This window comes from Dryobates pubescens, chromosome 9 (assembly GCF_014839835.1).
Source record: "Dryobates pubescens isolate bDryPub1 chromosome 9, bDryPub1.pri, whole genome shotgun sequence".
NCBI lineage: Eukaryota > Metazoa > Chordata > Aves > Piciformes > Picidae > Dryobates > Dryobates pubescens.
Window position 1 is genome coordinate 28,801,644 of NC_071620.1, and position 27,070 is coordinate 28,828,713.

A 27,070-nucleotide genomic window follows, 5' to 3' on the forward strand; every position below is an offset into this window, starting at 1 on the left:
GGATCACCAGGGTCAAGCCTCTTTTTCAATGGCCAACGTCCAACAAGGACTCTGTCCGTTCTGCCTTTGATCCTTGTCTACATGTTCCTGGAACCAGTCCCAAAATTCAGCTCCTGAATCCAGTTCCTGAAGAATCAGTCTGCTGCTGAGTCCAGTTTGGGACTTCCCAGTGCCTGCCCTTCCCTGGTGTGTGCCCCCAGCATCATGCAGATGGTGATGCCATTGCCATCAGGGGCTGAGTCGGATATTAGTTTGTATCTGTTTGTGCATATTTAATTTCATTGTTATTATTTCCATTCAAGATGGTTTAGTTTCCTTTCCCAACCCATCAATCTATCTCCCTGTGGTGGGTTGAAAGGAAAGGCCCAGCTTCCCCTCCCCTTATTCCCTTTCTCTTTGAGAAGGGAGAGGGATTCATAGAAAGGCTCTGTCACTCGTCTAATGGCTGGCTGAGCCCCAGCATTTGCAGCTATGTAGAAGCTACATCAAGAAAATACACAATTATGTATTTGAATAGGGAGATTGGGACATCACTGCATTCGTTGGAGTTAAATTTATTGTAGAGGCATGTGGCACCTGAATGGCTGAGGCAGTTACAGCAACAGGTTATCTATTGAAGAGTGTGATTTAGTTATTTAATGATGCACTTTACAGGAAGCTATTAAGTATGGTTCACCTCTGTGTCCCACTGCCATACTTGTTTGTACTGTCCCAAGCAATGTTCTCCAGACATAGCTTTTTTGCTGCTACCTGGAACAAGACCACTTCTGCCTCTGTCTCTGCTGATTTTTCTGAGCACCTAAGGTGTTACCATGTGAATTCCTGGCATTCCTGAACCACAGATGGTGAAAATAGCCTTAAATTTGGTAATAGGTAGTATGAACAAAACCATTCCTGACCTCCCCAAACAGGAAGGGTCTCTTCCGCCCCAGGCCATGGTGTGACCCCAGGATGTCACCCACCACTTCACTGAGTCTTCCTGCAGCAGAAAGCCTGGTTCTGGAGGTCACTGCTTTCAAATGGAGGCCTGTCCTGAATGATGGATCCCACGTCACTGCACTGTCATTCACTTCAACCTTCAATCTATCTCAGCCATGCAGCTTCTAGGCATTTCCAGACATCTCCCACACACTTCATTGTTCTATGATGCATCTCCAGTTCTGCCAGATGACTGCTGCTGTCCCCTGCAGCCCCACCAGCTCTCCAAGTGCCCTGCTTTCTGTGTTTGAGGTCCCTTTGGAACGGAGGAGCTGTATTTGCAAACGCAAGCCTCTCCATCTCCCCATCCCCCTCCTGTATGTGATGCGTAAGGAAAAACTTCTTTACCTGCACCTACAAAGGAACCTTTGCAACTTGTTTTTTAACTTTTGTGCAAGGAAAAATTTCTTTGCTGTGAGGGTGCTGGAGCACTGGACCAGGCTGCCCAGAGTGGTTCTGGAGTCTCCTCCTCCGGAGAGATTTCAAACCCACCTGGACACGGTGATCCTGGGCAACCTACTATAGCTGACCCTGCTTTAGCAGGGGAATTCAACTAGATGATCCTCAGAGGTTCCTTCCCACCCCCACCATGCTGGGATTCTGTGATTCTCGGTGCTGCTGGAGGCCCTCAGGGATGTCCATGTTCCACCAGACTATGAAGAAAAGGCTGAAGGAGTCCCAGGCACCAGCCGTACTCCTTTTCTCCTGCTTTTCCTCTCTGTAATGGACCTCCCTCTCCCCAGGGATGCCGGCAAAGCTCCCAAGGTTTCCTTTTAGTCTTCACGGGGCACTCAGGGATACTTTCTAGCCTCTCATTGCGTAAGCATTTCCTCCTTTTTCTCCCTCCTCTGGCCGGGCTAGAAGTTTAAAAAAACAAAACAAAAAACCAACAATCAAAACCAAACAACAAAAAAAACCACAAACAAAAACCCACCACAAACCAACCAAAAAAACCCAAACCCAAACCCAACACCTATGAACCCCCCCAAAACCCGCAAAAAAATAAAAGGAAAAAACGCACAAAACAACCCACAAGAGAAAACAGCAACAAAAAAGGACAAGCAAAAGAACAGCAACAGCAATAAAAAAAGCCACCACCCAAACTTCTGGGGTCACTGGGAGGAGAAAATCTTTTCCTCGTCATGTCTGTGGCGTCTGCAAAACAGTCCCGAGGAGGAAGAGGGCGATCCCACCGCAGGGACTGGAGGGGGTGGCCGCTGGCTGCGGGGCCGGGGTGGGGCAGCGCGGCCTCGGGTAGCCCCGCTCTCCACAGCCCCAGCGCCGAGAACGGGAGGTGCTCTGCCTTCCTACGACAAGAAAGGGCCGAGACATTCTGCTCCCCGCCCCGGGAGGGGTGAGGACCGCCCTGCCCGGTGCCCGGAGCTCGGCTGGACTGCCCGTGCCAGCCCTTCGCTGCACGGGGAAGCGGCTCAGCCCCGGCGGGCAGGGCAGGGCAGAGCAGGGCAGGACCGGGCTGGGGAAGAGCGGGTGGCACCCCTCCTCCCCTCTTCCTCCTCCTCTTCCTCCTTCTCCTCTTAACTTGTCGCGGCGGCGGGGGATGCGCCAACAGCGGCGGGATGGCTTCGGCCGTGTTTGAAGGCACCTCGCTGGTCAACATGTACGTGCGGGGCTGCTGGGTGAACGGCATCCGGCGGCTCATCATCAGCCGGCGGGGAGACGAGGAGGAATTTTACGAGATCCGCACTGAGTGGTCGGACCGCAACATCCTCTACTTGCATCGCAGCTACTCCGATCTCGGCCGCCTCTTCAAGCGGCTTCTTGACTCTTTCCCGGAGGACCGCCCCGAGCTGTCCCGCTCCCCATTGCTCCAAGGTTTGAGCACCCTCCGCGGGGCCCGGCGCTGCCTCCTCGGATGACGGACCGGAGGGCTTTATTGGGTGGCAGTGGAGGGGAGGATGGTTGGTCGGCCCTGGTCGCTCCTCACCGAGGAGCCGGAGTCGCTGCGTGATCGAACGGGACGGTCATTCAGCCCCGGTCCGTCCCCCGCGAGAAGCAGGAGCCATCGGCTCCGCTCCCGGGTGGTCAGTCCGCTGGGATTTGATGTGGCTGCAGGGAGAAGAGGGTCGGAAAAGCTACGGGTGTGTTTTGATGTTGGAGACTCCTCCCGGGATGTTGATTTCTTGTTCTATAATCGGGGGGATGGGGGTGTGTGAAGGGCAGCCCCCCAGGAGGGACACCCCGACCCCGCTGCTGTCCGCGGCTGTTGGCAGAGCGACTCAAGTCGAGAAATCTCCGCACGTTGGCATGTTGTTTGCCACAAGGAGAGAGGAAAGGGGGAGTTAAAAACAGCCAGCGGCGCTTGGCAGTGGACTGAGCCACTCTGAGAGCTGGAATCATTCCTCACATAACTTCTGAAAAACGGGGGAATTGCTCCAGCGGTTAGAGCCCTATTTTCTCATTTCTGAATCGATGAACCCAGCTAGGGGCATGTTGCCTGTGCTCTGGGCAGGAGCAGGACGGAGCTGTGAGGCTGTCTTGGCGTCTGGCTGCGGTTTGTTTAACGTTTGAGGTGGTTTTTAGGTGCAGTAAGTCTCCTGCTCTAAAATATTTCAAGCGTATAGAGCGTATCTGCCTGTCTGAAAATGGAAGCGTGCGTGGCACTTCCAGTTTCCTCTGTGTCTGAGTAATCCCATCAGTGATTTGATAGAGCAGGGGTGAGGAGAAACTTATTTTTTGGATGTTTTCCTCACTGAGAGGGTGGGAAAGTGCTCTCACTTATCCTCTCACCCTGTTGCTGTGATCCCCCCACACACACATACACACCCCAGAGGATCTGCGTTTTGCCACTCTCGGGGCTCGTTTTTCCACCCTGCACAGCGGGGTAAATCCCACTGGATTTATTTCCCGGGATGACTCTCCAAGGGTGTTTTCTGATGGGTATTTAAATTGAGACCTGCCAGATCCCTAACCTCTGGTGGTGGCGCAGTGGTGTTAATACCTCACTTCAAAATGCTTCTACTGGTCCCTCTCCTGATCTCTCGGAGGCTGGAGCCGCTACCCAGTGTCTATATCCCAGTTCCGGGCTTTCCCAGTTCCTGCTGCCCGCCCGGGAGCTCCGCTGCCACTCGCAAGCCCCGAGTGCCCTCTGCAGACGGCTGGGATGAGCTCAGGGCTGCCGAGCTAGTGGCAGATCCCCCTCCCCATCCCCTTGCTGTCCACTCTGGGATGCAGCGTCGGACATGCAGAGGATGCTGGAGGTGTGTTCCCCCCCAGCCTGGGTGCAGGATGGGAATGGGGCAGTCCTCTGGCCGTGCCAGGGGAGGTTTAGATTGGATGTTAGGAAAAATTTCTTCCCCAAAAGGGTTGTCAAGCCCTGGAACAGGCTGCCCAGGGCTCCTGTGGAGGGATTGAAAAGCTGTGGAGGTTTAATGCTGAAGGACATTGTTTAGTGATGACCTGACAGTGATGTGTTAACAGTGATGTGTTAACACTTGGACTCGATGATCTTAAAGGTCTTTCCAACCAAAATCATTCTGTGATTCTATTCCTACACATCTCTGGCCCCCCACTTCTCAGCCCTGCTGTGAGCCCACCACAGCATGCTTGTACAGGGTAGCACAGTGTGCTGATACAGGGTCTCACCCAGACAGGTTGGCAACCAGGAATCTAAGATATTCCAAAGATTTATTATCCATGGTGGATGCCCTGCCTAAAGTTCTTTGAGAGTGATTTTTTTTTGGATGGTGCTGAGCAGCAGTAAATTCTAAATGGCATAGCCTTTAAATATATTTGTCACCTTGGCCCTGGCTTTTGAACAGATCTGGGGACAGCTTGCATGTGCCCTGCAGTGCACAGCACATTCCAGGGTCTTTGTGACTAAGACTGGACTTCCAAAGATGCTGGTAGTCCTTGTACTTGTTGGATTTATGGGGCTCTGAAGAGCAGCTTGACAGCCAGGCTGGGTCATATGTTTGGTTTGGCTGGAGATAGAATTGGTCCTTGCTGGTCCTGGCTTCCTGCCTCTCTCTGCATGCTCCCTCACCATCACTTAGGCACAGGAGCTCTTGCCCATCCTAAAGCCATTCTCATTCCTCAAGTGAGCATAGTTCCTCTCCTGCCTTGAGACCCACCCCAGATTTGGCATAATATCAAACTGGTTTCACATCTCTCTGAGGCGTTGTTTGTGCAGTTGGAGCCCAATGGGATTATAGTTCCTTGCACTGGCTTTACTTGAGAGTCCCACGTAACGTTGGTTCACAAGCAGCTAGGAAAGAGCAAACCTCTTCGGCCTGTCACACGCAATTCCTGCTCAAAACCTGGAGCCCACAACCTTCACTTACCCTTATCTCAGGAACAAGCATACTGGCTGGAGTAGAATCGGGAATGAGCAAAGCATCAGTCCAGGGTCAGAAAAATCAAAAGCCAGTATCAGCATATCATGATTTACCCAGCCCAGTGAGGGTGGGGGTTAACTTTGCAACAGAGACAGAATAAAAATCAGGAGAGGTTTCTAAGCAATCAAAGCACGTTTCACCATTCCAGTAATACTCTGAAATCAGGCTGCTCCTGCTCTAAAGAAAATGGCTTTGCAGGGCTTGCTTCTCTTCACAGAGAACACTTCATCATGCTGCCCTTCCAGAGTGACTGGCCACAGTCTTGTGTAACTCCACAGGGCTGAAACACCAAAATCTCATCTAACTGACTGACCCCAATGCAGAGCTTTGGATGTGAGAGGAGATTGTGAGAGGCACATCTAGTCTTTACAAAATTCATGGTTTCTTCATGCTCTGCACAAAAGCAGGTGTCCTGCTACCCACAGCAGAGCTCAGAATATTTAAGCCAGTACAATCACCTGACAAAAGTGCACTCTCATGTGTTATACATTTGTGTGTATTTTTAATGCATCCAAATGTATATGCATATGTATGTGAATCTGTAGATGTGTGTGTGTGCTTATCTCAGGCTTTCTGAAAGAAGGTGGATATTAGCTGTGCCTTTTATCTGGAGGAAGTGGTGAAGTGTTGCAAACCACATTTGCATTGCACTGAAAGACTCCAAAGTCCCTCCAGATTTGCCTAAGGAGCATTTAAAGGACTAACATTATCCTGCAGCTCAGGCAGGCTGCAGTCTTACTTTCAAGGGATATGGCTGAGGGGTGAGGGCTTGAGCTATTTGATGTTACTAACTTTTTTAAAGAAGATTTTGGTTTTTTTTTCATGTCAGCAATATTAGAGAGAGTTGGTTGTTGCCATTATTGCTGGCTTCAGCAAACAGCTCACACTGAGCAGCAGTGTGCTCCTTTTCTTGCTCAGCAGCAACAAACCATCCTCTCCTTCCCTTCACCTACCCCTCTTCCACTTAGAATCATAGAATCACAGAATTGTTTTGGTTGGAAAGGACCTTTGAGATTAAGTCCAACCCTTATCTAACTCTGCCAAGTCTGGTGCTCAATCATGTCCCTCAGCAATACATCTCTGTCTTTTAAAGACCTCCAGGGGCATGGATTCAATCGCCTCCCTGGGGAGCCTGTGTTTGAGAACCCTTTCAGTGAAGGATTTTCTTCTAATATCCAACCTATATCTCTCCTGGCACAACTTGAGGCCCATTTCCTCTTGCCCTACAGCTTGTTTACTGAGGAGAATAGACTGACCCCCACCTGGCTCCAAGCTTCTTCAGGGAGTTGTAGAGAGTGAGGAGGTCTCCCGTCAGACTCCTTTTCTTCAGGCTAAATAACCCCAGTTCCCTCAGACACTCCTCAGAAGACCTGTTGTCCAGGACCTGGTGAACAAGCTTTGTGGCCCTTCTCCAGACCTGCTCTAGCATCTCAATGTCTTTCTTGTAGTGAGAGCTCCAAAACTGAACACAGTACTCAAGAACTTGGGCTGGCATTCATGACAGTCATCTTCACTATATTTCTCAGAGCTGCTGAGTACTGAGAGGGTGGGAGGTATAATTTTCTGCAGTGCTGTTCTTCTTACCCTTCCTTTGATATGAGCAGAGGGGAGGTCCCAGGGTGGAGCACGGCATTCATGCAGTCTGATTTCAGCCTTGATGGCTAATAACAAGTGGCAAAGTGCACTCTCTGCATCTGGACTGTAAGTGTACTATGATGCTAAGGGGCCAAGGGCATTCAGCACAAGGCATCTTACTTGGCAAGCTAGTAAACAAGGTTAGATCTGTACCTAACCTGCAGTGTGACTAAATGTGATTCACTGTTGTGTTGCCAGTGACTAGCTAGTATTTTGTGTCTGAAATGTGCCCATCCTGGTTTATCCTTGCAGAGCTTAATGGTACCAAACTGTCAGTTTCTACATGCAAAATAAATAGTTTTTCTATTTAAGTCAATCTTTGTGAGAAAGGCAGCACATAGAAGCTGACTTAAAAGTGATGATTTAGAAATCTGTGCAACAGACCCAAGAGATGCTGGAAGTGAAATATAAACCTGAAAAAAAACAACAAAAACCCCCAAAACATTTCCCCCCCTCCTATTTTTCTCTAAATATTCTGATGCAGTCTCACCTAATATTGATGCTAGAATTTGATCCAGCTTTGATGCAGTCAGACATCTGCTTTTGACTTCAGTGTGGGCAAGATCAGCCCTTTAAGTGCTGGGCCAGTAAGCCCAGTAGCCTTTCAAAGGTGGGATTTGTTTTGCCCTCGGGGGCAGTCTTCCTCAGCCACTGTTTTCTTGCCTTTCTGATCAGAACAGAGGCTCAGATGGTCTTAGGATATTACTGTTCACGTTGTGCCTACCTGTAGTGTCTGGTCCTGCTCTGATACTCTGAGCTGTCAAGTAGGAAACCCTCTTCAGTCTTACTGATGAGCCTTTCTTCCCAAAGTGCTCTTTTTTGTCCTCCTCCTTTCTTTCCATGTGTCTTCTGACTCATTCTGCTCTGTAGTGGCCTTTTTTCCTCCATCTGTTATTTTCCCTTCACTTCTCCAAGTTGCTTTTCCTGAGCCACTCTGTGCTCCCTTTCATTGTCTTCAGGTTTCACTCACCAGCTTGCTGCCGTCTGTGGTTATTTATGGCTCTCTACAACTTCTGTTATCTTCTGCCTTGTCAGCACTCAACCTCTGTCCCTCTGTAGAAGCTGGTGGAGATTTCCTATAGAAACTTCGTCTATACCTTCCCTCATAGCATAGAGGCAGTCACTCTTCACCTGCAGCAGACCCTTAACTCTCCCAGATCACCAAACTATGTAATTCCAGGATGGTGGAAATTGGAAGGGACCTCTGGGGATCACCTCATCCAACCCCCAACATCATCCAGAGCAGGTTGCCCAGGATCACAATGTCCAGGTGGGTTTGGAATCTCTCCAGAAAAGGGGACTTCACAACCTGTCTGGGTAGCCAGGCCCATAACTCCAGCACCTCCGGCACAGAAGTTCTTCCTTCTGTTCAGATGGAGCCCACTGGCCCCTGCCCTGTTGCTGGGCACCGCTGAAAAGAGTCTGGCCCCATTGTCTTGATCCTCACCCTTTAGATATAGAAAAGCATTCAGAAGATCCCTTCTCCAGGCTAAAGAGGTCTCTCAACCTCTCCTTATCAAAGATTAACCAAGACTGAGCTCTAGCACTGAGGCTTGTGTCTGCCCTCCAGCATGGTTGCCTCACATGGGAAGCAGATGATTGGCTGTTTTCTGTGTCCAAGTGGCTTTCACCAGGGAGCACATGGGAAGTTCCTCCAAGGGCTGCCATTGGAAGGACTTGCTCAAAGCAGAAGGTAGTTCCTGAAGAGCCAGCCCAGAAACATTATGGTTGCTTGCAAATATCACACTCATGCTTCTCTATGTGCTATATTACAGTGGTGGTGGTGTTTACAGGACCACCAGGGACTGCAGTTTATGAGATGGAGCTCCACAGAATCAGCACAGTGGTTTCCACAGACAGCAGCTGTGTGGGTGCTGGGACAATACAGACAAATACACTGCATCTATTGTGCTCTTCTCATTGTTGACATTGTCAACAGTTCATTAGTGGAGCTTGCTCAGAGCAGACAAAGGATGCAGCGCTCAGTTATCAGGCTCTAGCAGTGCCGTGTAGCTGAAATTAAGTTCAGGGCTTCTGGGTTTGTTTCTTATTAGCTGAATTTCATGGTTCACTGGTAATGATGCAAATAAATGAAGCTAGCTGTGTGTTTGTAAAGCTCGGCACAAATTGCTTTCTTGTGGTGGGTCGAGGTGATGTGTCTGGGAGGGTTTGGGTGGAAAGGAATGGCAATGGCATTGCTTTTTCCATGACAGTTCTCACCCGATAAGAAATCAGTGCTAGAAGTAGTTGTAAGAGCTTGTATTTTTCATCAAATGGTGACTACACTGTTGGCTTTTATCTCATGCTTCTTTGACATCATTGTTGTGGCTCATCAGGAATTAAGACAGAGAGCTCTGTGGGGAAAGCCATTTTCTGGTCTCTGTCACCAGGAAGTGCCATCTTCCCTCCAGAGATCTTGGGAGATCCCATGACTAATAATGCAAACGTGGAACACCCATCAGCTGGAGGATCTGGGGAGCTTTTGACTTGCCTTCTTGCTTTGCATGGGTATTTGAGTGTGCCAGGGTCCTCAGGTGGTTATGTTCACAACTTCTGCTCTGGGATATTTCAGTCAGAGAGTTTGGGTAACACTTTGCTCCATCCATATTTTCACACCTGCTGCATATGAACTGCAGAAGAGGAACTGGCCAGTGTTAGAGCTCAATGTGTGCAGTACAGGAAGGATTTTAATGTCTCCATCTTTCTGCATCCAACAGATTCCTCTCAGTCTTCAATATGCTCTTTGCTATCTAGTGGGACTTCTTAAAACTATGGAGTGACTATGCACTTGTGTACTCATACCTCTTAAATAAAAGCAGTCCCTGTTTTGTTCCTCAACATCAAGTTTAAGAAGGGCAGAACAACATGTAGTGGATTTCCAAAATCCTCCTTCTGTACCTCTCTTTTCAATTCCATCATATTCTTTCAGCTGCTTCTTGAGTAGGGCCACCAAGATGGATCTTATAAATGATACTACATAAAGAGTAAACCTTTTATAAAGGCTTTAGAGAGTACAGTGACTCTTGTCATATGAGATGGTTTGATTTCCCCGAGTGGAAGGAAGGAGCAAGTGTATCCCCACCAAGAGAAGGGTGCTGTAGAATTAGGCAAGAGACATCAAAGAGGAGTTGCCAGAGCTGCCAGACTGAGTCAGACCAGTGCTGAAGCCACCTTTGAGATTCTGTCCCTAGTGATGAGAACCAGATGCTGCAGAAGACAGCATAAATAATAGGCAGAGATCAGTAAAGTGACAGTCCTGGTCCTTAGTAATTGGAGAACTGATATTCCTGATTGCCTGTAATTATCAGCTCTTCTCTGGATCTTATCAACTCTTTGGACTTAAGGGATTCCTGTGGTGTTATTTCTGCAGAGTCTTCCCATATGCTGCTATGTTGGGGATTTTTGTTTGTTTAGTTGTTTCCCCCCCCCCTCCTAATTTGCTGCCTTTACATACCACTGAATATTCCTTTGTCCTTCTAACAACCCTTTATCCTGTTCTTCTCCATCAGAGAGAAGGTAGTTTTAAGTGGGAGCTGTTTTGGATTTTTCAGAGTCCTGTCTGAGGTGTCTAATCCTGTAGTTCCCAGGACAGCTGCTGGGAGGAGAGACATTGTGGCCACGAAGCAGAGTGAGATGCCAGCTGAAGTGGTATTGAGGAGAGCCCAGTTCAGCAGAAGGAGGAACTGGGAAGTGATGCAAAGGACCAAAATAGCTGAAGACTCTGGGATGACTTGCCAGCTTTCAGCCCTGATCTGTGTCCCAACTGAATAGCTTCAGTTCCTTTATCATTCTGTCAGTGGGAATATTCAGAATCACCCTGACATCATCCCCAGCAGCCTGATCTGACTCTGTACTTGGCTCTTCTTTGGATGAACCAGATGGAACTTTTCCCTTGGCCTTTATTTTATGGGTTTTGTATATCTCCTCTTTTGGCTGGGACGTTCCTACTATTGCTTCATCTATATCCTGAACTGTGGATGTGTGCACAAGGTTTAGAACATACCTGAGGGAAAAGAAGAATGAGGGTGCAGGCTAAAAGAGATTGAGCACTGCAGTGTTAATGAACAGTGTAACTGGGGAAAAGGGTCATACCTCTGGTTGAAGCCATACATGTCAGTCAGGAGAGAGTGCAGAGTAGCAGTCTCTTGTGCAAGACAGCTTGTGTGTCTTCTCTAAAGGTCTGAAGTCCCTAACTGCTGCTCATGGTCTTGTGCAAAGAGAGAAGGATGGGCTCAAGATCTCAATCTATAGGCCTTAAATCTTTCTTACAGTGTAAGTTAGCAGAACAAAGTAAGATTTCTCCCTGAGTTTGTTACTTCTTTTTTTCATTTTGATATCTACTCTGCTCTCTCCCCATAGGGGATGGAGAGAGGATGACGTGAGGAGATGAGGATGCAGTGTTTTCATCTTCATGTACTGTCAGGGATTTGGCTGGGATAGGGTTCCTTCACAAGAATCTGAGAGGGAACATAGCCAGGACAGGCAGCTGAACCAGCTAATGGGGATTTGATGCCATGCTGATGTCATGCCCACTATGTAAGAGAAGAGCTGGCTGGAGCAAAGAAGGGTGGGACTTAGAGTTTGGATTGGAGCCTGTGACATGAAATGTTTCCTGAGTCAGGTAAGCCCAGTATCTCTGCATTGTTCTGTTAAACTCTCCTGCAGCTGCATGGAAGCTTGACTGCTGGCTGTGTCTGAACCATAGTAGTCGATACACAGCATTTAGGAGTATCATCATTCCGTCTCGCACACTGCTTCAGAAAGTACACTTTGGCTTCTGTCCTGCTCAGCCTCCTATGTTTATTGAACTGATTTTGAGAAAGTAGGACATCTCTTGGACATTTTTTTTTTTTCTTTCTCCTTTCCTGACCACAAGCCTGAAGTGGAGTCCTTCAGATTGGAGAAAGAGGGTTTGGCCAGAGTTTGAGATCACATATGCATAGTGCCTTGTACATAGCAACACATCTCCACAAGAACAGATTTCTGTGTGCCATCACTGGGAGATGGTGTGTGAGACACACTTAGGCACAAGCTTACTCTTTCTTGGAAGGCACTGGAGGATTGTTGAGGCACTGTGCTCATTGTGAACACTGACTGCAGGACTTCATTGTGGTTTCGTTAGAAGCCCTGGAGCACGTGCTGCCATTCCTGTCACAACTTCTTTTGCTAGAAGCACATTATCTGCGGTCATCAAAACATCATTAGTTGCAACTCTGATGGCTCACATGGCAGTGGCAGGACAGGCCTACCAAGGCTTGGGTGTTGACATCAGGATTTGACTCATGGTTTGTTCTCCATCTCTGCTAGGCTCATTTTCTGCTTGTTTCCAGCTCTGGGCCCCTCTCCCACTCCTTGAGCCACCGTGCCAGGGCTGCAGCTGCTGGTCTGCTCACTCAGCCTCCTGCAGCTGCTCCAGTTCCATGGTCCCAGAGCAGGAAGGATGCTGCCGTCCTCCAGTGCTGTTTGTGCCACGTTTTTTCCAGAGTTGCTATGTGCATGTGTGCTTGATCTCAAATTGCAAGTAAAAGTTTTTAACCCAGTCTTAAGAACTCTGCCTGGGACTCTTGGTCTGGAAAGTGGCAGAGAAGATGTCAAAGGGATTGAAAGTTCACTGCTGTGCACAGCAGAAGCCTGCTAAAAGCAAATACCCCAGGTACAAGTGAGTGCCACCCTGGGTCAGATGATGTGACTGTACTGTCTCTCCTGTCACCCAGCATGTGAGCTCCCTTGGGTGCAGAGTGAAGAAATCTTAGAGGTTTGTGGTGTTTGGCAACAGGGTTTGTGGTAAAAAAGGAGCCAGTAGGGCTCCAGCTTACCTCAAGTCCTCTAAATACAGGTGAGTGTTTAAAACATGTGAAATGATAGTTAATTGTCCAAGAGCAGTTTGGATAAAGAAAGGGAAGTTTTCCTGGGAGGAGTTTGTGCCTGTTTTCCATTAGCAGCCAGATAGGGGCCAGGGCAGAGGAAAAGGCATGAGAACAGCCTTTTACCATGAGCTCACTGAGAGATTTCCCAGCTCAGAGCTCAGCTGACTTCAACTGAATGACTGAACAAATGGAAGAAAGTGCAGTCTGTTCCAGGCTACTGATTGTTTTACTGGTGTCTTATTTTATTGCAAACTATCCAAAAAAAGGATTTTGGGGGTCTGGAAGTCCCAGACAGAAAGACAGGTGTGTATTTGTGGGCTGTGGGCAGCGAGACAGCAGCCTCAGGACATGTTGTAGCTGCTGTATGGATGCTGTGTACGTGGCTAGTGAGTATTGTGTTCCCCAGATGCATCCAGCTTGTGCTGTGTTTGTGTTTGGGTCAATGGATGGTGGAGACAATGTGCTCTGGCTGCAGAGTTATCTGGCACAGACGTGTGTCTGCTTGTTCAGGATGGAGATTGTACACTGGTCTTTGGTTTTTGCTTTTCTTTCTCTGGCTTCTGATCAGGGGAAACAAGATGGGCATGGTAGAAACCCCCACCAAGTGAAGAATAGAAATGGAAAATCTGGGTGAAGTTCTGTGACCTGTCTTTACAAAAGTCCTGATTCCTGCTCAAGCTCAGTACAGTGCCTGGGTGAGACAAGCTGGAATGGAGGATCCTAGCCTGCAGTCTCTTGCTTGGGACATCTTACAGCAGCTTTCCAGTGCTTAAAGTGGGCCTCCAGGAAACATGAGAAGGGATTCTTGGTCAGGGAATGTAGTGATAAGGTGAGGAGTAATAGTTTCAAACTGGAAGAGGATGGATTTAGATTAGATACTAAGAAGAGATTCTCTACTGTGAAGGTGGGAGGCACTGGAACATGATGCCTGAAGAAGCACTGGATGCTCCCTCCATTAAAGTGTTCAAATGCTGAAGAGCTGGTTGGATGGGGCTCTGAGCAGCCTCGTCTAGTTGCAGGTGTCCCTGCCCACGGCAGAGGGTTGGAACTAGATCATCTTGAAGGTTCTTTCCAACCCACAGAAGGGTTCTATGATCCTTCTGTGAAGGTTGGGGTTTCCTGAGGTGAAGCCTTTGACAAGAGTGGTTTGAGGTGTTCCCCACTGCTCACCTAATTGTGAGGCTTAAACCAGTGTTGACACCAGAGACTTCGCCTCAGGAAACCACAATGTTCCTCATGCACGTATGTGCTAAGGTGATGACAGCAGCCAGTTAGTAAGTGTTGAAAGGAGTGAAAGGGGGAACCAGGGCCTCTGCCCCTCGAAGCTGCTTGGGCAGGCAGTGCCTTGCTCCAGTTAGCATTGCTGTGGGGCTGTGAGCAATCCCTTGGGATTGCAGAATCACAGGCCACAGCTAACTGAAAACCACAAGGACATCTGATAACTCTTAAAACCAGAGACTTGTGGAGTTAAGATAAATGAGGGCCTTACAAACTTTGTGCAGAAGAAATTACAGTGCTCAATATATGGAGAGCCAGTCAAGTGGTTTCTGTAGATGTATGAAAAGGAAAGCTGTAGACCAGCAAAACTGAATTCCTTCTGTGGCAAATTCATGTAAGGTGCTGACACCCTCACCCTCCCCCCCCCTCCCCCCCCCCCCAAGCTATGCACCTAACCATCAAACATGTACAGAGGAAGCTATCCAGGCACATGTATCACTTGTATCACTTATTCTCCTTCCTACTCTGGCTGCCATTTGGGTTTGATATTACCAAAAGCTTCAATGGGAAATGGTTTTTATCATGTCAGACATTCCAAGTTGTCTGTGCCAGTTTCCATATTGCAGTGTGGGTTTGTATGGCTGGTGCCTTTCCAAGAGCAGGACAGAGGAATACATCAGAGCTAGAAATTCCTGGTGAACGAAGGGAGCTGTAAAACCTCCCATGGGGTGATGTGTGATAGTGCAGCAGGCTGTCCAGCTTCTCTTGCTGAAGCATAAAAAAGGCAATGTGGAACTGGCGATGCTTTTCCTGATTACTAATGAGGGAAAACTGAAGCTGCTTGGCTGCTTTTCCTCAGGGGATGAATGCTCAATGTTGCTGGAGAGGTGTTTGGGTTTTTTTCCTTTTTCCCCCCTGTGGTCTGAATAGCTTTTTTTTTCTAAGTATCTCTCTTCTTTGTTAAATGCTAGTTGCAACACTAAATGCTTATTTGAGAGGTCCAAGGTGGAGGGTGGGTTTGAGAGTGAGCAGTGGAATGCCAGTGATGTGGTGGTTGCCTCTGGGGTGAGAGCTGCAGCCTGAGGTGTCTGCTCTGTCTGTGTCAGTATTGACTGGGCAGACTGGAGCAGAACCAGGAGGAGAAGCAGAGGCACCCCATGGTAGCTGGCACCAGGGTGGTTAGCTCTTGTCTCTCTGGTATAAGCTATGGCATGGTGACAGCATGTCACAGTTAGGTGTTGGAGCTGTGGGGTTATCCACAGCTTTTCTTTAAGAACCTGATACTGAGAAATCTTCCTTTGCCTGCTCACTGAGGCTTACACTCAGAAATGCAAGGCTACCCTCAAAGCCTTTTGTTTAGCTTGTGTTTAGTCTTTTCCTCTTATCTGTGGGATGTATTTTTTGCTTTTCTTGGATTTGCTTTTGCTTTTTATTGACAGAAAAAGAAGGCTGAATCATGGTTCTTGGAAGCAGCAAACCAGCTTTTTTGATTACTACTGCTGGGAATGCTGTGTAGTGAGACTGTGGGTGAGGGAGTAGGTGGTTCTGCTTCTGCTTGTCTTGCAACTACTAAATACAACCATAAGCAGCTGCATTTGTGTCAGGCTTGCAACTCTGCTTGTAACTACGCCCACCTCAGTTTGGGGTACTTGCATTATCATCAGTGTGAGTTAAGAGACTTTACTGGAAGGCATGAGCCATGTAGATGTGATACTGAGGGACATGTTTTAGTGGTGGACTTAGCAGTGCTGGGCTGAGGGTTGGACTTGATAATCTTAAAGGTCTTTTCCAGCCTAAACAATTTTATGATTCCATGATATCCCAGGTTGTCCCACATCTTCTGGGGCAGCTTCATCTGGCTGATGAAGAGTGTGTGCACGTGGAAGTGTGCTTTTGTCTATGTTCCTGATCTGTTTACTTTGTTTCTAGGGCTCATCACAATAAAAGAAGCCCATGATATAGAAGCCAGGCTTAACGAAGTGGAAAAGCTTCTGAAGACTATTATAAACATGCCCTGGAAGGTGAGTAAGCCAAATTCCACATTCAGCCCAGCTTGACTCCTCCTCCATGGAGACATGCACTCTTATGCAGATTAGAAAGTGATGGGCTCTGCCAGACCCTGAAAGAAGCAGCAGTTTATTGAGTATCTTGGAGAAGTGCTGGGTGCCAGAAGCGTGTAATGATATCTCCAGGCTGTTGCTTGCAATAAGTCTTTCTGTCGTACTGTGAAGGGGTGGAAAGGGAGAAGAGGGACAAAGCAAACTACTGGTAAAAACAGATGTCTTTTTCTTTTTCTCTTTTTAAGTATTCAAGGTCTGAAGTTGTCCTCACATTCTTTGAGAGATCTCCTTTGGACCAAGTCCTAAAAAACGACAATGTCCATAAGATTCAGCCAAGCTTTCAAAGTCCAGTTAAAATATCAGGTAAGGGTTGTTACCTTCCTATGTTTGACACCAGACATACAAAATGAAAGTGGCTTTATTTGATGTTTCTCTTATTCTTTCTCCATCAGCAATTCAAAAGATAGTCATCCATATTCTGCTTTATCATACAGAACACATAATTAGCCTTGACACACTCTGCAGCATACATTCAGGCAGTAAAGTGGTGGATGAAACTGGAGGCTGATAAACACAAAGAAGTGGATGTGAGGAAAACACAATCCTCACTATTGTCGCATACAGTGGTGCTCTTACCACTTAGGAGGGAGGGTTTGAAGCTGTTGATACAGCCTCTGTGAAAATATAAGCTCAGTGGCAAGCAATGAGTGAAACTAGAGGTGAGAAAGGAGGGGAGAACAGAGGAAGGGAGCACAACCTCACAGCAAATACAGCTTGTGCAGATCTGATCTCTCCATCTCATAAAGGATATCATCAAATTTAAAAGCATACAATAAAGGACAAGGATTCCAAGCTTTGGACAGCTTCTCTAAGAAAAAGGTTAAATTAAGAAGGACACTTCAACTGTGAGAAATGAGGGAGAGTGGAGAAATGATGGAAGCCTACAAAGCTGTGAGTAGAAGGAGGTCAATTACCCTGTACTCCTCCTGAAACGACAGCTGCACATTATCCAATAATGCCGACAGACAAAGGGCTTTAAGCAAACAAAAGAAAGGTTACAACATTGTTTTGCTTCCATACTGAGAACAGTTAAGGAGTGGAACTTGTTGTCATAGGATGTGGAGGAACTGAAAGTATAAATGACTTCAAAAAGGAGAAGCAAGTGGAGGAAAAGTACATTGAGACCCATCACAGGTGAAGATACAGGAGTTTTCTAAACCCCAGATGGCTTGTGGGTAAAATGGAGAGTGGAATTACTCTATCCTTGCTTATTCTTTCACTCTCTCCCCTCTGCATCTGTTACTGACCCTCGTTAAAAGGTTTGTGGCCTTCTGATTTGTGTTTCTAGAGTGAAAGGTTTTGTTTGCGCCTGATGGCACCTGCTGGTTTTGTGTCACCAGAAGAGTCTACTGCAAAGTATGCAATAAAAGTGAAATACGACATGGTCCTCCTGTTTTAGGATAAAACTGGTATCAGTTTTCTGAGGTACTAACGGTGTATCAGATGATAGCCAGTCAGTGTGTCAACGTGCCAGAGGTGTAAGGATCTTAAGGATCCTTAAGGATTGATCTTATACATAGGATAGATCTTTTTGTAATTGATCCAGAGCTCTGGTTCTATGCAAACTAATCCTCAGAGAAATATTCTGTAATCTAAAACGGTGAAGGATTTCCTATAATTTTTGTGAGGGTGTTCATCCCTTTAGGGCACACATGCTCTGTGTGTACATGACTGAATATGTCATGTGGTGGGTGCAACAGAGAGAAGATGGTCAAGATGAACCTAAATTGAGAGCAAGGGTGCCTGACTGATGGGCAGAGGCTAGCTGCAAAGGGAACCCTCCTGCTAGTCTGTGTGTAGAGGAGCTATGGAAACCACATTAGCCGAGGAGTAACGTGTGCTGCTTTAAATATCCTTGTCAGCAGCATGGACAGTGGGGCTGTGTGGTGCAGATGACACACTGGAGGCAAGGGATGCCATCCAGAAGAACCTTGAGAGGCTGGAGAGGTGGGCCCAGGCCAACCTCATGAAGTTCAACAAGACAAAGTGCAAGGTTCTGCACCTAGGTCAGAGCAATCCCAAGTTCAAATACAAGCCGGCCTGCTGAGTCGATTGAGACCAGTCCCGCACAGAAGGACTTGGGGGTGCTGCTTGATGAAGCACTTGACAGGAGTCAGCAGTGCACACTGGCAGCTCAAAAAGCCAGCTCTATCTTGGGCTGCATCAAAAGAAGCATAGCCAGCAGGTCAAGGGATTCTGCTCCTCTACTCTGTTCTTGTGAGACCCACCTGGAGTACTGAGACCAGCTCTGTAGCCCCCAACACAGGAAGGCCATGAATCTTTTGGAGAGGGTTCCAGAGGAGGGCCACAAAGATGACCAGAGGGCTGGAGCACCTCTCCTATAAGGACAGGCTGAGGGAGTTGGGTCTGTTCAGCATGTAGAAGAGAAGGCTCCAGGGACACCCTATAGCAGCCTTCCTGTACCCTAAGGGGACCTACAGGAAGGCTGGAGAGGGGCTATTTATAAAGGCATGTGGCGATAGGACAAGGGGCAATGATTTTAAAGTAGAGCAGGGTAGATTTAGATGGGACATAAGGAAGAAGTTCTTTACTATGAGGATGGTGAGACACTGGAACAACTTGGCCAGAGAAGTTACTGGTGCCTCACAAAACCCCTGGAAGTGTTTAAGACCAGGCTGGATGAAGCTTTGAGCAACCTGGGCTAGTGGGAGGTGACCCTGTCCACAGCATGATCCTTAAGGTCCCCTCCAGCTCAAGCTATTGTATGATTCTATGGATTCTAACCTAATTTTGGTAGAGGCAAGCCCTACCTAATTAAGTGGAGGAAGATTATCCTACCTATGCAGCTATCCAGAAGCATCTTGTGGTAATTAGTTTTATTATCTAAGTGATTGCTGCAAAGAATTTAAGAACATAGGTGGAAATTTGGCACTGATACTCGCCTGGTCTACATGTTGCAGACTGGAAATGGTGTCAGTGTCTGTCAGCACTGTCAGTAGATGGCAGCAAATGTCAACGTCTAAAGCAGTTCACACAGCAGAGAAACGCTGTAACTCGCTTGAGTCAAGGACAGTGGGAAATCACTGGCATTCATTTTAGCCACAGTGCAGCACAAAGCAGACAAAAATGTTTTGTGTTCTCTGAAAAAAACAAATGTCCTTCACATTGTCCTGTTCAGAGTGGTGGGTGATGGAGAAGAGACAAAAGGCTGCCCTCTTAGCTGAAAGCTGGATTTGGATTTAAGACGTAAATCTTCTACAGTACAATGTTGGCTTGAGGTGAGTCAGGAGTGAAGTGTGGTTCTGCTGGAATTCAGTGCTTTTACCACCCTCTCAGTAAATTACAAACTGAAAGTAAAAGATGACTTTCTCAAGAAAAAATGTGGAAGTGACTTTTGGTTGTGCCTTGACGTGGGAACGTAGAATCATAGAATTGTTAGGGTTGGAAGGGACCTCAAGGATCATCCAGTTCCAACCCCCCTGCCATGGGCAGGGACACCTCACACTAGATCAGGTTACTCGAGCCACATCCAGCCTGGCCTTAAAAACCTCCAAGGATGAGGCTTCTACCACCTCCCTGGGCAACCTGTTCCAGTGTCTCGCCACCCTCCTGGGGAAGAACTTCTTCCTAACATCTATAGGTATGCTTCAAAAAACCTCCTCCCTCCTTTCTCCTATGGTGTCTTCTGCTCATTTGAGCTGCTCATGTAGCTGAAATGGGAGTATTCCTTGTATGTGTGTTCTGTGCCTGCTGTATTTTCTGCCACATCTAATTTGGTTTGTGCTGATAATGCAAGGCTGTAAGATAAGGTTTTTGTACCTTGAGGCTGATCAGGAGTCATCCCATTTAAGTCAGTGCTGATTTTTATATGGAAGTGTATGAAGACAGACAAGAGAAGGCTCTGGGGAGACCTTATTGTGGCCTTTCAGTACTTAAAGGGGGTGATAAGAAAGACAGGTACAGACTTCTTAGCAGGGCCTGTGGTGACAGGACAAGGTGTGACAGTTCTAAACTGAAAGAGGGAGATGTAGACTAGATAGAAGGAAGAGGTTTTTCACAGTGAGGGTGGTGAGACCCTGGCCCAAGTTGCCCAGAGAGGTGGAAACATTCCAGATCAGGTTGTACTGAGCTCTGAGCAGATGTTCATGCACACTGCAGGGGGGGTTGCACCAGGTGACCTTTGAAGGTCCCTTCCAACCCAAACCACACTGTGGTTCTATTTTGTGGTGGCCCTAATTTCATCTAAAGTTGTGTGATTGTAAGAAATCCTTGTGACTTGCCTAGACTGCCTTTTGTGTAGCACAGATGGGGATTAACTTCTCATTCACATCAAATACTATTCTTCAGTTACAAACTCTCATGGTAAGTCAGTGGGATTAGGTGTAAATTTTAGCTATTCTGACTTGCAAGCTTGTTACACATTGAGAAACAGAGTTGAAGCAGAGTGGAAGAGGTGGCATTGGTTTACGTGACTTAAAGATGGTGATTTAATTGACTTGGAAGGTCATTTTTTATTCACTTTTTTTCCTGCCTCTTTTTATTTTTGCTTAACTGGCTTAAGCCTGGGACTGTCTAGGAAGAATCCAGGTGTGTTTTGGTAGTGGTAAGCTGCAAACTATGGCTGGGCAGCCATTCTGCTAAGGGTGATGGGCATTTTGCCACTGGCAATAGCAGTGCTGAAACCAGGCCTTGTTCAAATGCTCTGTGTCAAGAGTTGATTACATGAATAAAGTTGTTAAAGCACTGGCAGTCTGCAGCTTAATAGTTGAACTTGGTGATCTTAGTGACGTCTTGCAACCAAACCAATTCTGTGATTCTATTCTGTGATACTATCACAGGATGTTAGGGGGTGGAAGTGACCTCTGAAGATCGAATCCAAATGCCCCTGCCAGACCAGGACTATAGAATCTAGTGCAGGTCACACAGGAACCCATCCAGATGGGTCTTGAAAGTCTCTAGAGAAGGAGACTCCACGACCGTGCTGGGGAGCCTGCTCCAGTGCTCTGTGACCCTCACAGTGAAGTAGTTCCTCATGTTGAGGTGGAACCTCCTGTGCTGTAGTTTATATCCATTGCCCCTTGTCCTATCACAGGGCACAACTGAGAAGAGCCTGTCCCCTCCCTCTTGACCCCCAGCCTCAGATATTTATAAGCATTTATTAAATCCCCTCTCAGTCTTCTCTTCTCCAGACTGAGCAGCCCCAGGACTCTCAGCCTGTCCTCATAGGGCACATGCTCCGGTCCCTCAGTCATCCTGGTAGCTCTCGTTGGACTCTCTCAAGTAGATCCCTGTCCCTTCTGAACTGGGGAGCCCAAAACTGGATGCAATATTCCAGGTGTGGTCTCACCAGGGCAGACTAGAGGGGGAGAACCTCCCTTGATCTGCTGGATGCTCTCCTCTCAATGCACCACCTATAAACCCAACCTTTCATTACTGCTTTCATCTGCAGATTCACAATGTCATGCACAGCCCTCAGTTCATAACCACGTCAATCACATATGATATGCAGTTGTCTTCCAGCTTTGGGGGGGGATTTTCACCTTGTTTTCTTTCTTGTCCTGACAGAAATCATGCGCTCAAATGGATTTTGTTTAGCCAACACTGAAACAATAGTCATTGACCACAGTATACCCAACGGGAAAGAGAAGCACCTGGAAGTAGATTCGGCAGAACACTTGTAAGTGGGGTTTGTGCTTGAGTAGTGCTGTCAGCTTCAGGTAGACTGCAGCTTTCTCACCCCCAGGAAAAGGTTATCCTCTGTCTAGGAGTCAGTCTGGTACAGCTGTCCTTCTGACTGGTTAAAGATTACTGGGCCTGACTGCTGACACTTCATAGCTCTTCTTGTTAAAATGGATGGAGTGGCTGTTGGTGAGAATGATTGACCCAGAGGAGTTTGGTCCTCTGTGTATGAAAAACAACCTGTAGTTGTCAAAAGGGTCCTGCCAGGTGGGAATAGAGGAGTTTTTTAGTTTCTCTCATGACTGTGGTATGAGCTGGTTCGAGCCCAAATCTGGAAACACAAACATCCTTAAAAATGGAATATCCTACTATGAAGGGTATGATTTGTTTGGGGAGCAAAATACCATCTTTGGAGGAGGAGGATGCACCCCTGAATGTACTTAATGAGAGCTTAGCATCTGCTAAGTACTGCAGCATGCCAGGTGAAGCATGTGTATTTCCTCAGGGAGGACAGAAGTTTAATTAATCTTAATTGTAAATTCTTCCCCTGAATGCATGTAGGTATTCTGGGGTCAGAAGCCTGTAACCAGGAGGGCTTTTATGTAGGTTTTAAGTCAGTGACTGCATTGGCAGATGGGTATTGATGAAAATCTGCTGCTAGATATTTCTGACCTGGCAAGTGATTGATATTTCAATGAGGTAGTGAAGCACTTAGATATTTTTAATGAGAAACATTGACCTACTTTTTCTTCAGAGCAGTCAAAATGACAGAAACAAAATGATGATAAAGGCCTTCTGGAAGCTTTATCTCTGAATTCACCACTCTATCTTGCCATATTTGAAACGTGATCATTGCCAGTCTGTGGAGAGGTTTAGAGCTTGGCAAGAGTTCATCAGGGGTTGGGGTGTATCTCTGGTGTATCCAGCATAATTTCCTGAATGCTTCCTATTAATTTGTCACTTAGTGTTGTGAACCTTGGCCTTGCTAACAGCATTTAAGCTCATAAACTTGTATTAACGAGGCTGAAGCAACGCACTGGAGGCAATTCTGTAAGGAATTCCAGTGTCTGGAAGTTGAAGTTGTCATAGTGCATAGCAGATCAAACTTCCGTAATGAGAGCGACAAATAATAGGGGCAAATTATCAAAGACATTTTTCTTCCTTGTTTGATCATTGAAATGAAATTTGGATTAAAAAAACCACAAATAAAAATCTAGTTGTGATTTTAAAAATATGCTGCAGCCCAAGCAAAGCTTAGTGGTGTGGGATCAGAAATGTCATCATTTCATGGACAGCCCACTGAACTCAGAAACTGTGAAGGCCAGAAAACACTAACTACAGTTACATCATAATATAACTCTATGGCAGCTGTGGTTTCCTAGAAACTGTGGTGGAAAAAAGAAATTTAGGATAACAGCCTAGCTTTGTGCATTTTTATTTTCACAGTGAAGTCAAGAAGTTAGTAAGGTTCAAATTTCTGGTTTACATGATGCTTTAGTCTTATGGAGCATACCATAGGAGGAGCAGCTGAAGGAACTAGAGTTGTTCAGCCTGGAGAAAAGGAGGTTCACTTGAGACCTTCTTGCTCTTTACAACTACCTGAAAGGAGGTTGGAGTGAGGTGGAGGTTGGTCTCTTTTCCCAACAAACAAGTGATAAGACTAGAAAGAGCCTCAAGTTGTGCCAGGGGAGGTTTAGTTTGTACATTAGGAACTACTTGTTCCCCAAAAGGGTTCTCAACCCTTGGAACTGGCTGCACAGGCAAATGATGGCTAGTCCCCACACTTTCAGGGGTTTAAAAGCTGTGTACATGTGGTGCTGAGGGACAAGACTTACTGGTGGCCTGACTGGGTTAATGATTGGACATGAGCATCTTAACGGTCTCCTTCAACCAAAAGAATTCTATGATGCTAAATTTGCTCATCCTGTAGCTGTGTTTTGTGGCTGGAAAGTAATAGCAAGGAGATGGTGGCACTCCTGTAGCACAACTGTTTGCTAAAAATGGACCTTTTTTAAAGAGCAGAAGTTTTCTGTGCTGTTGCTTTAAATGTGAGATAGCCCAGAAAGGAAGCTTTTAAATCTTTCAAAAGCCTGTGCAGTTCCTCTTTGGTCTCTGAAAAATTGAATTTACGAGTGTTTTCTATTCTGAAATCTCATTTAATTCCTTGTGAGCTTTTTCCTTTCAGCAGCACTAAACTCTGTGTAACTTCTAGAGTTTGGCTGCTGATGTGCTTGAATCAGACATATTGCAAAGCAACCCTGTATTTTCTGGGGAGAAGTACATGGAGCTTCAGCAGGTACTGCTCATTCCCCACGGTCCTGCTGCGCTGCTTGGCTGTTGCAGCCTGCAGCACTACCCGCCCAGTAATCCATCCACTGAGAGCTCTCCTATTTCACAGAATCACAGAATCACCAAGGTTGGAAGAGACCTCAAAGATCATTGAGTCCAACCTGTCACCACAGACCTCATGACTAAACCATGGCACCAAGTGCCACGTCCAATCCCCTCTTGAACACCTCCAGGGACGGTGACTCCACCAGCCTGTTCCAATGGTGAACAACTCTCCCAGTGAAGAACTTTCTCCTCACCTCTAGCCTGAAATTCCCCTGGTGCAGCTTGAGACTCTGGCCTCTTCTGAAGCCATAGCTTTTTTTTTTTGCAAGCAGGAGTTTACACTGTGGTTCTCAAGTAGCTGTTTTCTGCTTCCTTCATTTTCTCACTAATTTGGCAGGACACCATAGTGTTGCAAAATGAGATGAACCAAGTGAAGTCAGCATCCATGGGAGTTTTTTGTGTAGTTCTTGGAGTGTTCTGCAGTCCTTTGGAAAGGTGGTAAACAAATGCATTTGAACTTGGGCTTTGATTTTGTTACAGAGCTGGCTGAGGTTGGAAAAGACCCTTAAGATCATCAAGTCCAACCTAACCTCAAGTAAACTCAGCACTGCCAAATCCACCACCAAACTGTGTCCCTAAGTGCCACATCTACATGTTTTTTAGATACTTCCAGGGATAATGATGACTTCATCATATCCCAGACCTGTTCCAGGCTGTGACAACCCTTTCAGGGGAAAAAAAATTCCTAATGTCCAACCTAAACCTACCCTGGTACAATTTCAGGTCATTTTCTCTTGTCCTATTGCTTGTTACTTGGATGGAGAAATGAGGGAAGGATTGTAGTGCAAACAGAGGAGATTTCCAGGCATAGATTCAATCTTGAAACTGCGGTAAGCATCTTGGTCACAGTGAGAATGAGCTTGTGTGCTCTCGTACTTGTGGACTTGAGTCTCTCTCCCTCAGTGCCTTCCTTCCAGTTCCATTGATCTTCTAAATGAACATTGATGACTAAATGCCTTTTAGCAGTTTTATTTGTTTCTCTTTAGGTTTGAAAGTGTCAGTGACTTTACCTCAGAGCTAGAAGACAGTGATGATCCAACAGCTTATGTCACCAACTTGACATACTACCACCTGGTCCCGTTTGAGACTGATATTCTGGACTGAAGCTGCTTGGATATGCTCTCAGCCAGCATCAAGCTGACCTCCTCACCTGTAGGCTTCGCTATCCCCAGCGCCGCATCTCTGTGAGTAAGGCTGTGGAGGCAAGACCAGCAGCGAAGAAGCAGCAGCAAGCATGCCACAAAGCTGTTTTTGTAGCCTGGCCCTCCATAGTGTGCTGTGGAGACATCTTGCAAGGAGGTAGCTGCTTTGCTGTTGGCAAGAAATTCATTTTCCATGAAAGCAAAGCAGCAGAGGCCTCTTGGGGTCAATGACATCTCTGCAGTGTCTGTGGGAATTGCCACCTGGACATAGCCACCGGAAAGTTGTGCCACCAGAAACTTCCTGAGATGGCCTGACCACATATTTTATGCTGTGTAAGCAAGAAGGAGAGCAAAGCAGCTGCATTTTGCCAGTTCCCTCTGCAGTTGCTTAATGGAATGGTCTTGCAGGTCACTTTTTTCTCAGCTACCAGATGACTGGTGCCTTACACGAGATGTCAGAAATACCGCAGAGTGCCTCCAGGAAATCGATCACATGAGCTGATCACACAGTCACTGAACTAGGGGTTAGAAGGGACCTCTGGCAATCATCTGGGCCAGTCCCCCTGCCAGAGCAGATGCTTTTGCTTCTTTTAATCATGGGGGTTTATATAATCACAGAAGAGTCAGTTCCTCTTTCCTGGAATAGCGAAGCAGGCAGCAGCTGGCATTGCAAGGACTGTGTCTGACGTGTGGGTACTGGTATGATTTCAGAGGTCTGGAAAGCTGATGGGAAAGCTGAGCTGTCCTGCTAAGAAGGGTCAAGGCTATGGCAGGCACTTGGCTATGATTTTTTTTTTTCCACATGGACCAGCAAATGTGAATGGTGCTTACAGTTATTTACATCAGAGATCACTTCCTATGCATATTTCTTCCCAGAGGATGGGGAGGAAGACAATGAGATTTATGTGGTGTTTGGGCTGAAGAAGAATGATAAGCTCAAGTGTGTCTCCAGTGGTAGGAACAACACCCTCCCTGTGGCCAGCCAGGCTCAGGGAGTTTGTCCAGCTTCCAAAGATCTGCCCATGGGGCTGAGTGCAGGCTTCACTGTCACGTCATGCCATGGCTTTTACTGGAGGTAGGACAATGGGAGTAAGAGCAGGATTAGACCCTGCAGCCTCTTGACTACTGAGTAGTAGTGCAATGTTAAGATCTCCTTGGGGTGTCTCTTGCAAAGTGCTCCAAAATCCCAGCTCTCACTGTGAGTGCTCAACGCTCACCAGCGTGACCTTTCATTGAGCTTTTTGCCATCTGTTTGCAAACAGGAGTTTGAAGGGACCAAAAAGGGGAAGTTTTGGACTTGTTTCTTAGTAAAAGGGCTTATTTGGTCCTGAACAAGCTGAAACAACTCCCTTCTGCAGACTTTTCACATCTATCAATAGAGTAACAGTCAAAAGGAATTTGCTGATGTAAATAATAAATTATTGAGAATCCTGATTCTTTTACACAGTATGTTTTTAAAATATATTTTAATGAAATAAAATAAAACTCACCTTCAGACTCAGCTTCAAACAGTGGATTCTTTCTTCTTGTTTTGTTTTGGTTTGTTTTTCTTCTTCTTCTTTTTGGGTTTCTCTTTGTAGAAACATAGAATGGTCTGGGTTGGAAGGGACCTCCAAAGGTCATCTGGTCCAACCCACTCTGCAGTAGGCAGGGGCAGCCTCAACTCGATCAGGCTGCCCAGAGCCCTGTTGACCCTCACTTTGAATGTCTCCAGGGATAGG

At 46.8% G+C, this 27,070-nt stretch overlaps 1 protein-coding gene across 1 annotated transcript; it reads left to right on the forward strand.

Moving 5' to 3' along the window:
* The first annotated feature begins 2,244 nt into the window (after positions 1–2,244).
* PXDC1 (PX domain containing 1) lies at positions 2,245–26,845 on the forward strand. Its single transcript, XM_054164340.1, has 5 exons — positions 2,245–2,811; positions 15,983–16,074; positions 16,359–16,476; positions 21,700–21,811; positions 25,194–26,845. The coding sequence occupies exons 1-5, from the start codon at positions 2,556–2,558 to the stop codon at positions 25,309–25,311; spliced, it is 696 nt and encodes a 231-aa protein (XP_054020315.1). The 5' UTR covers positions 2,245–2,555; the 3' UTR covers positions 25,312–26,845.
* The last annotated feature ends 225 nt before the right edge of the window (positions 26,846–27,070 follow it).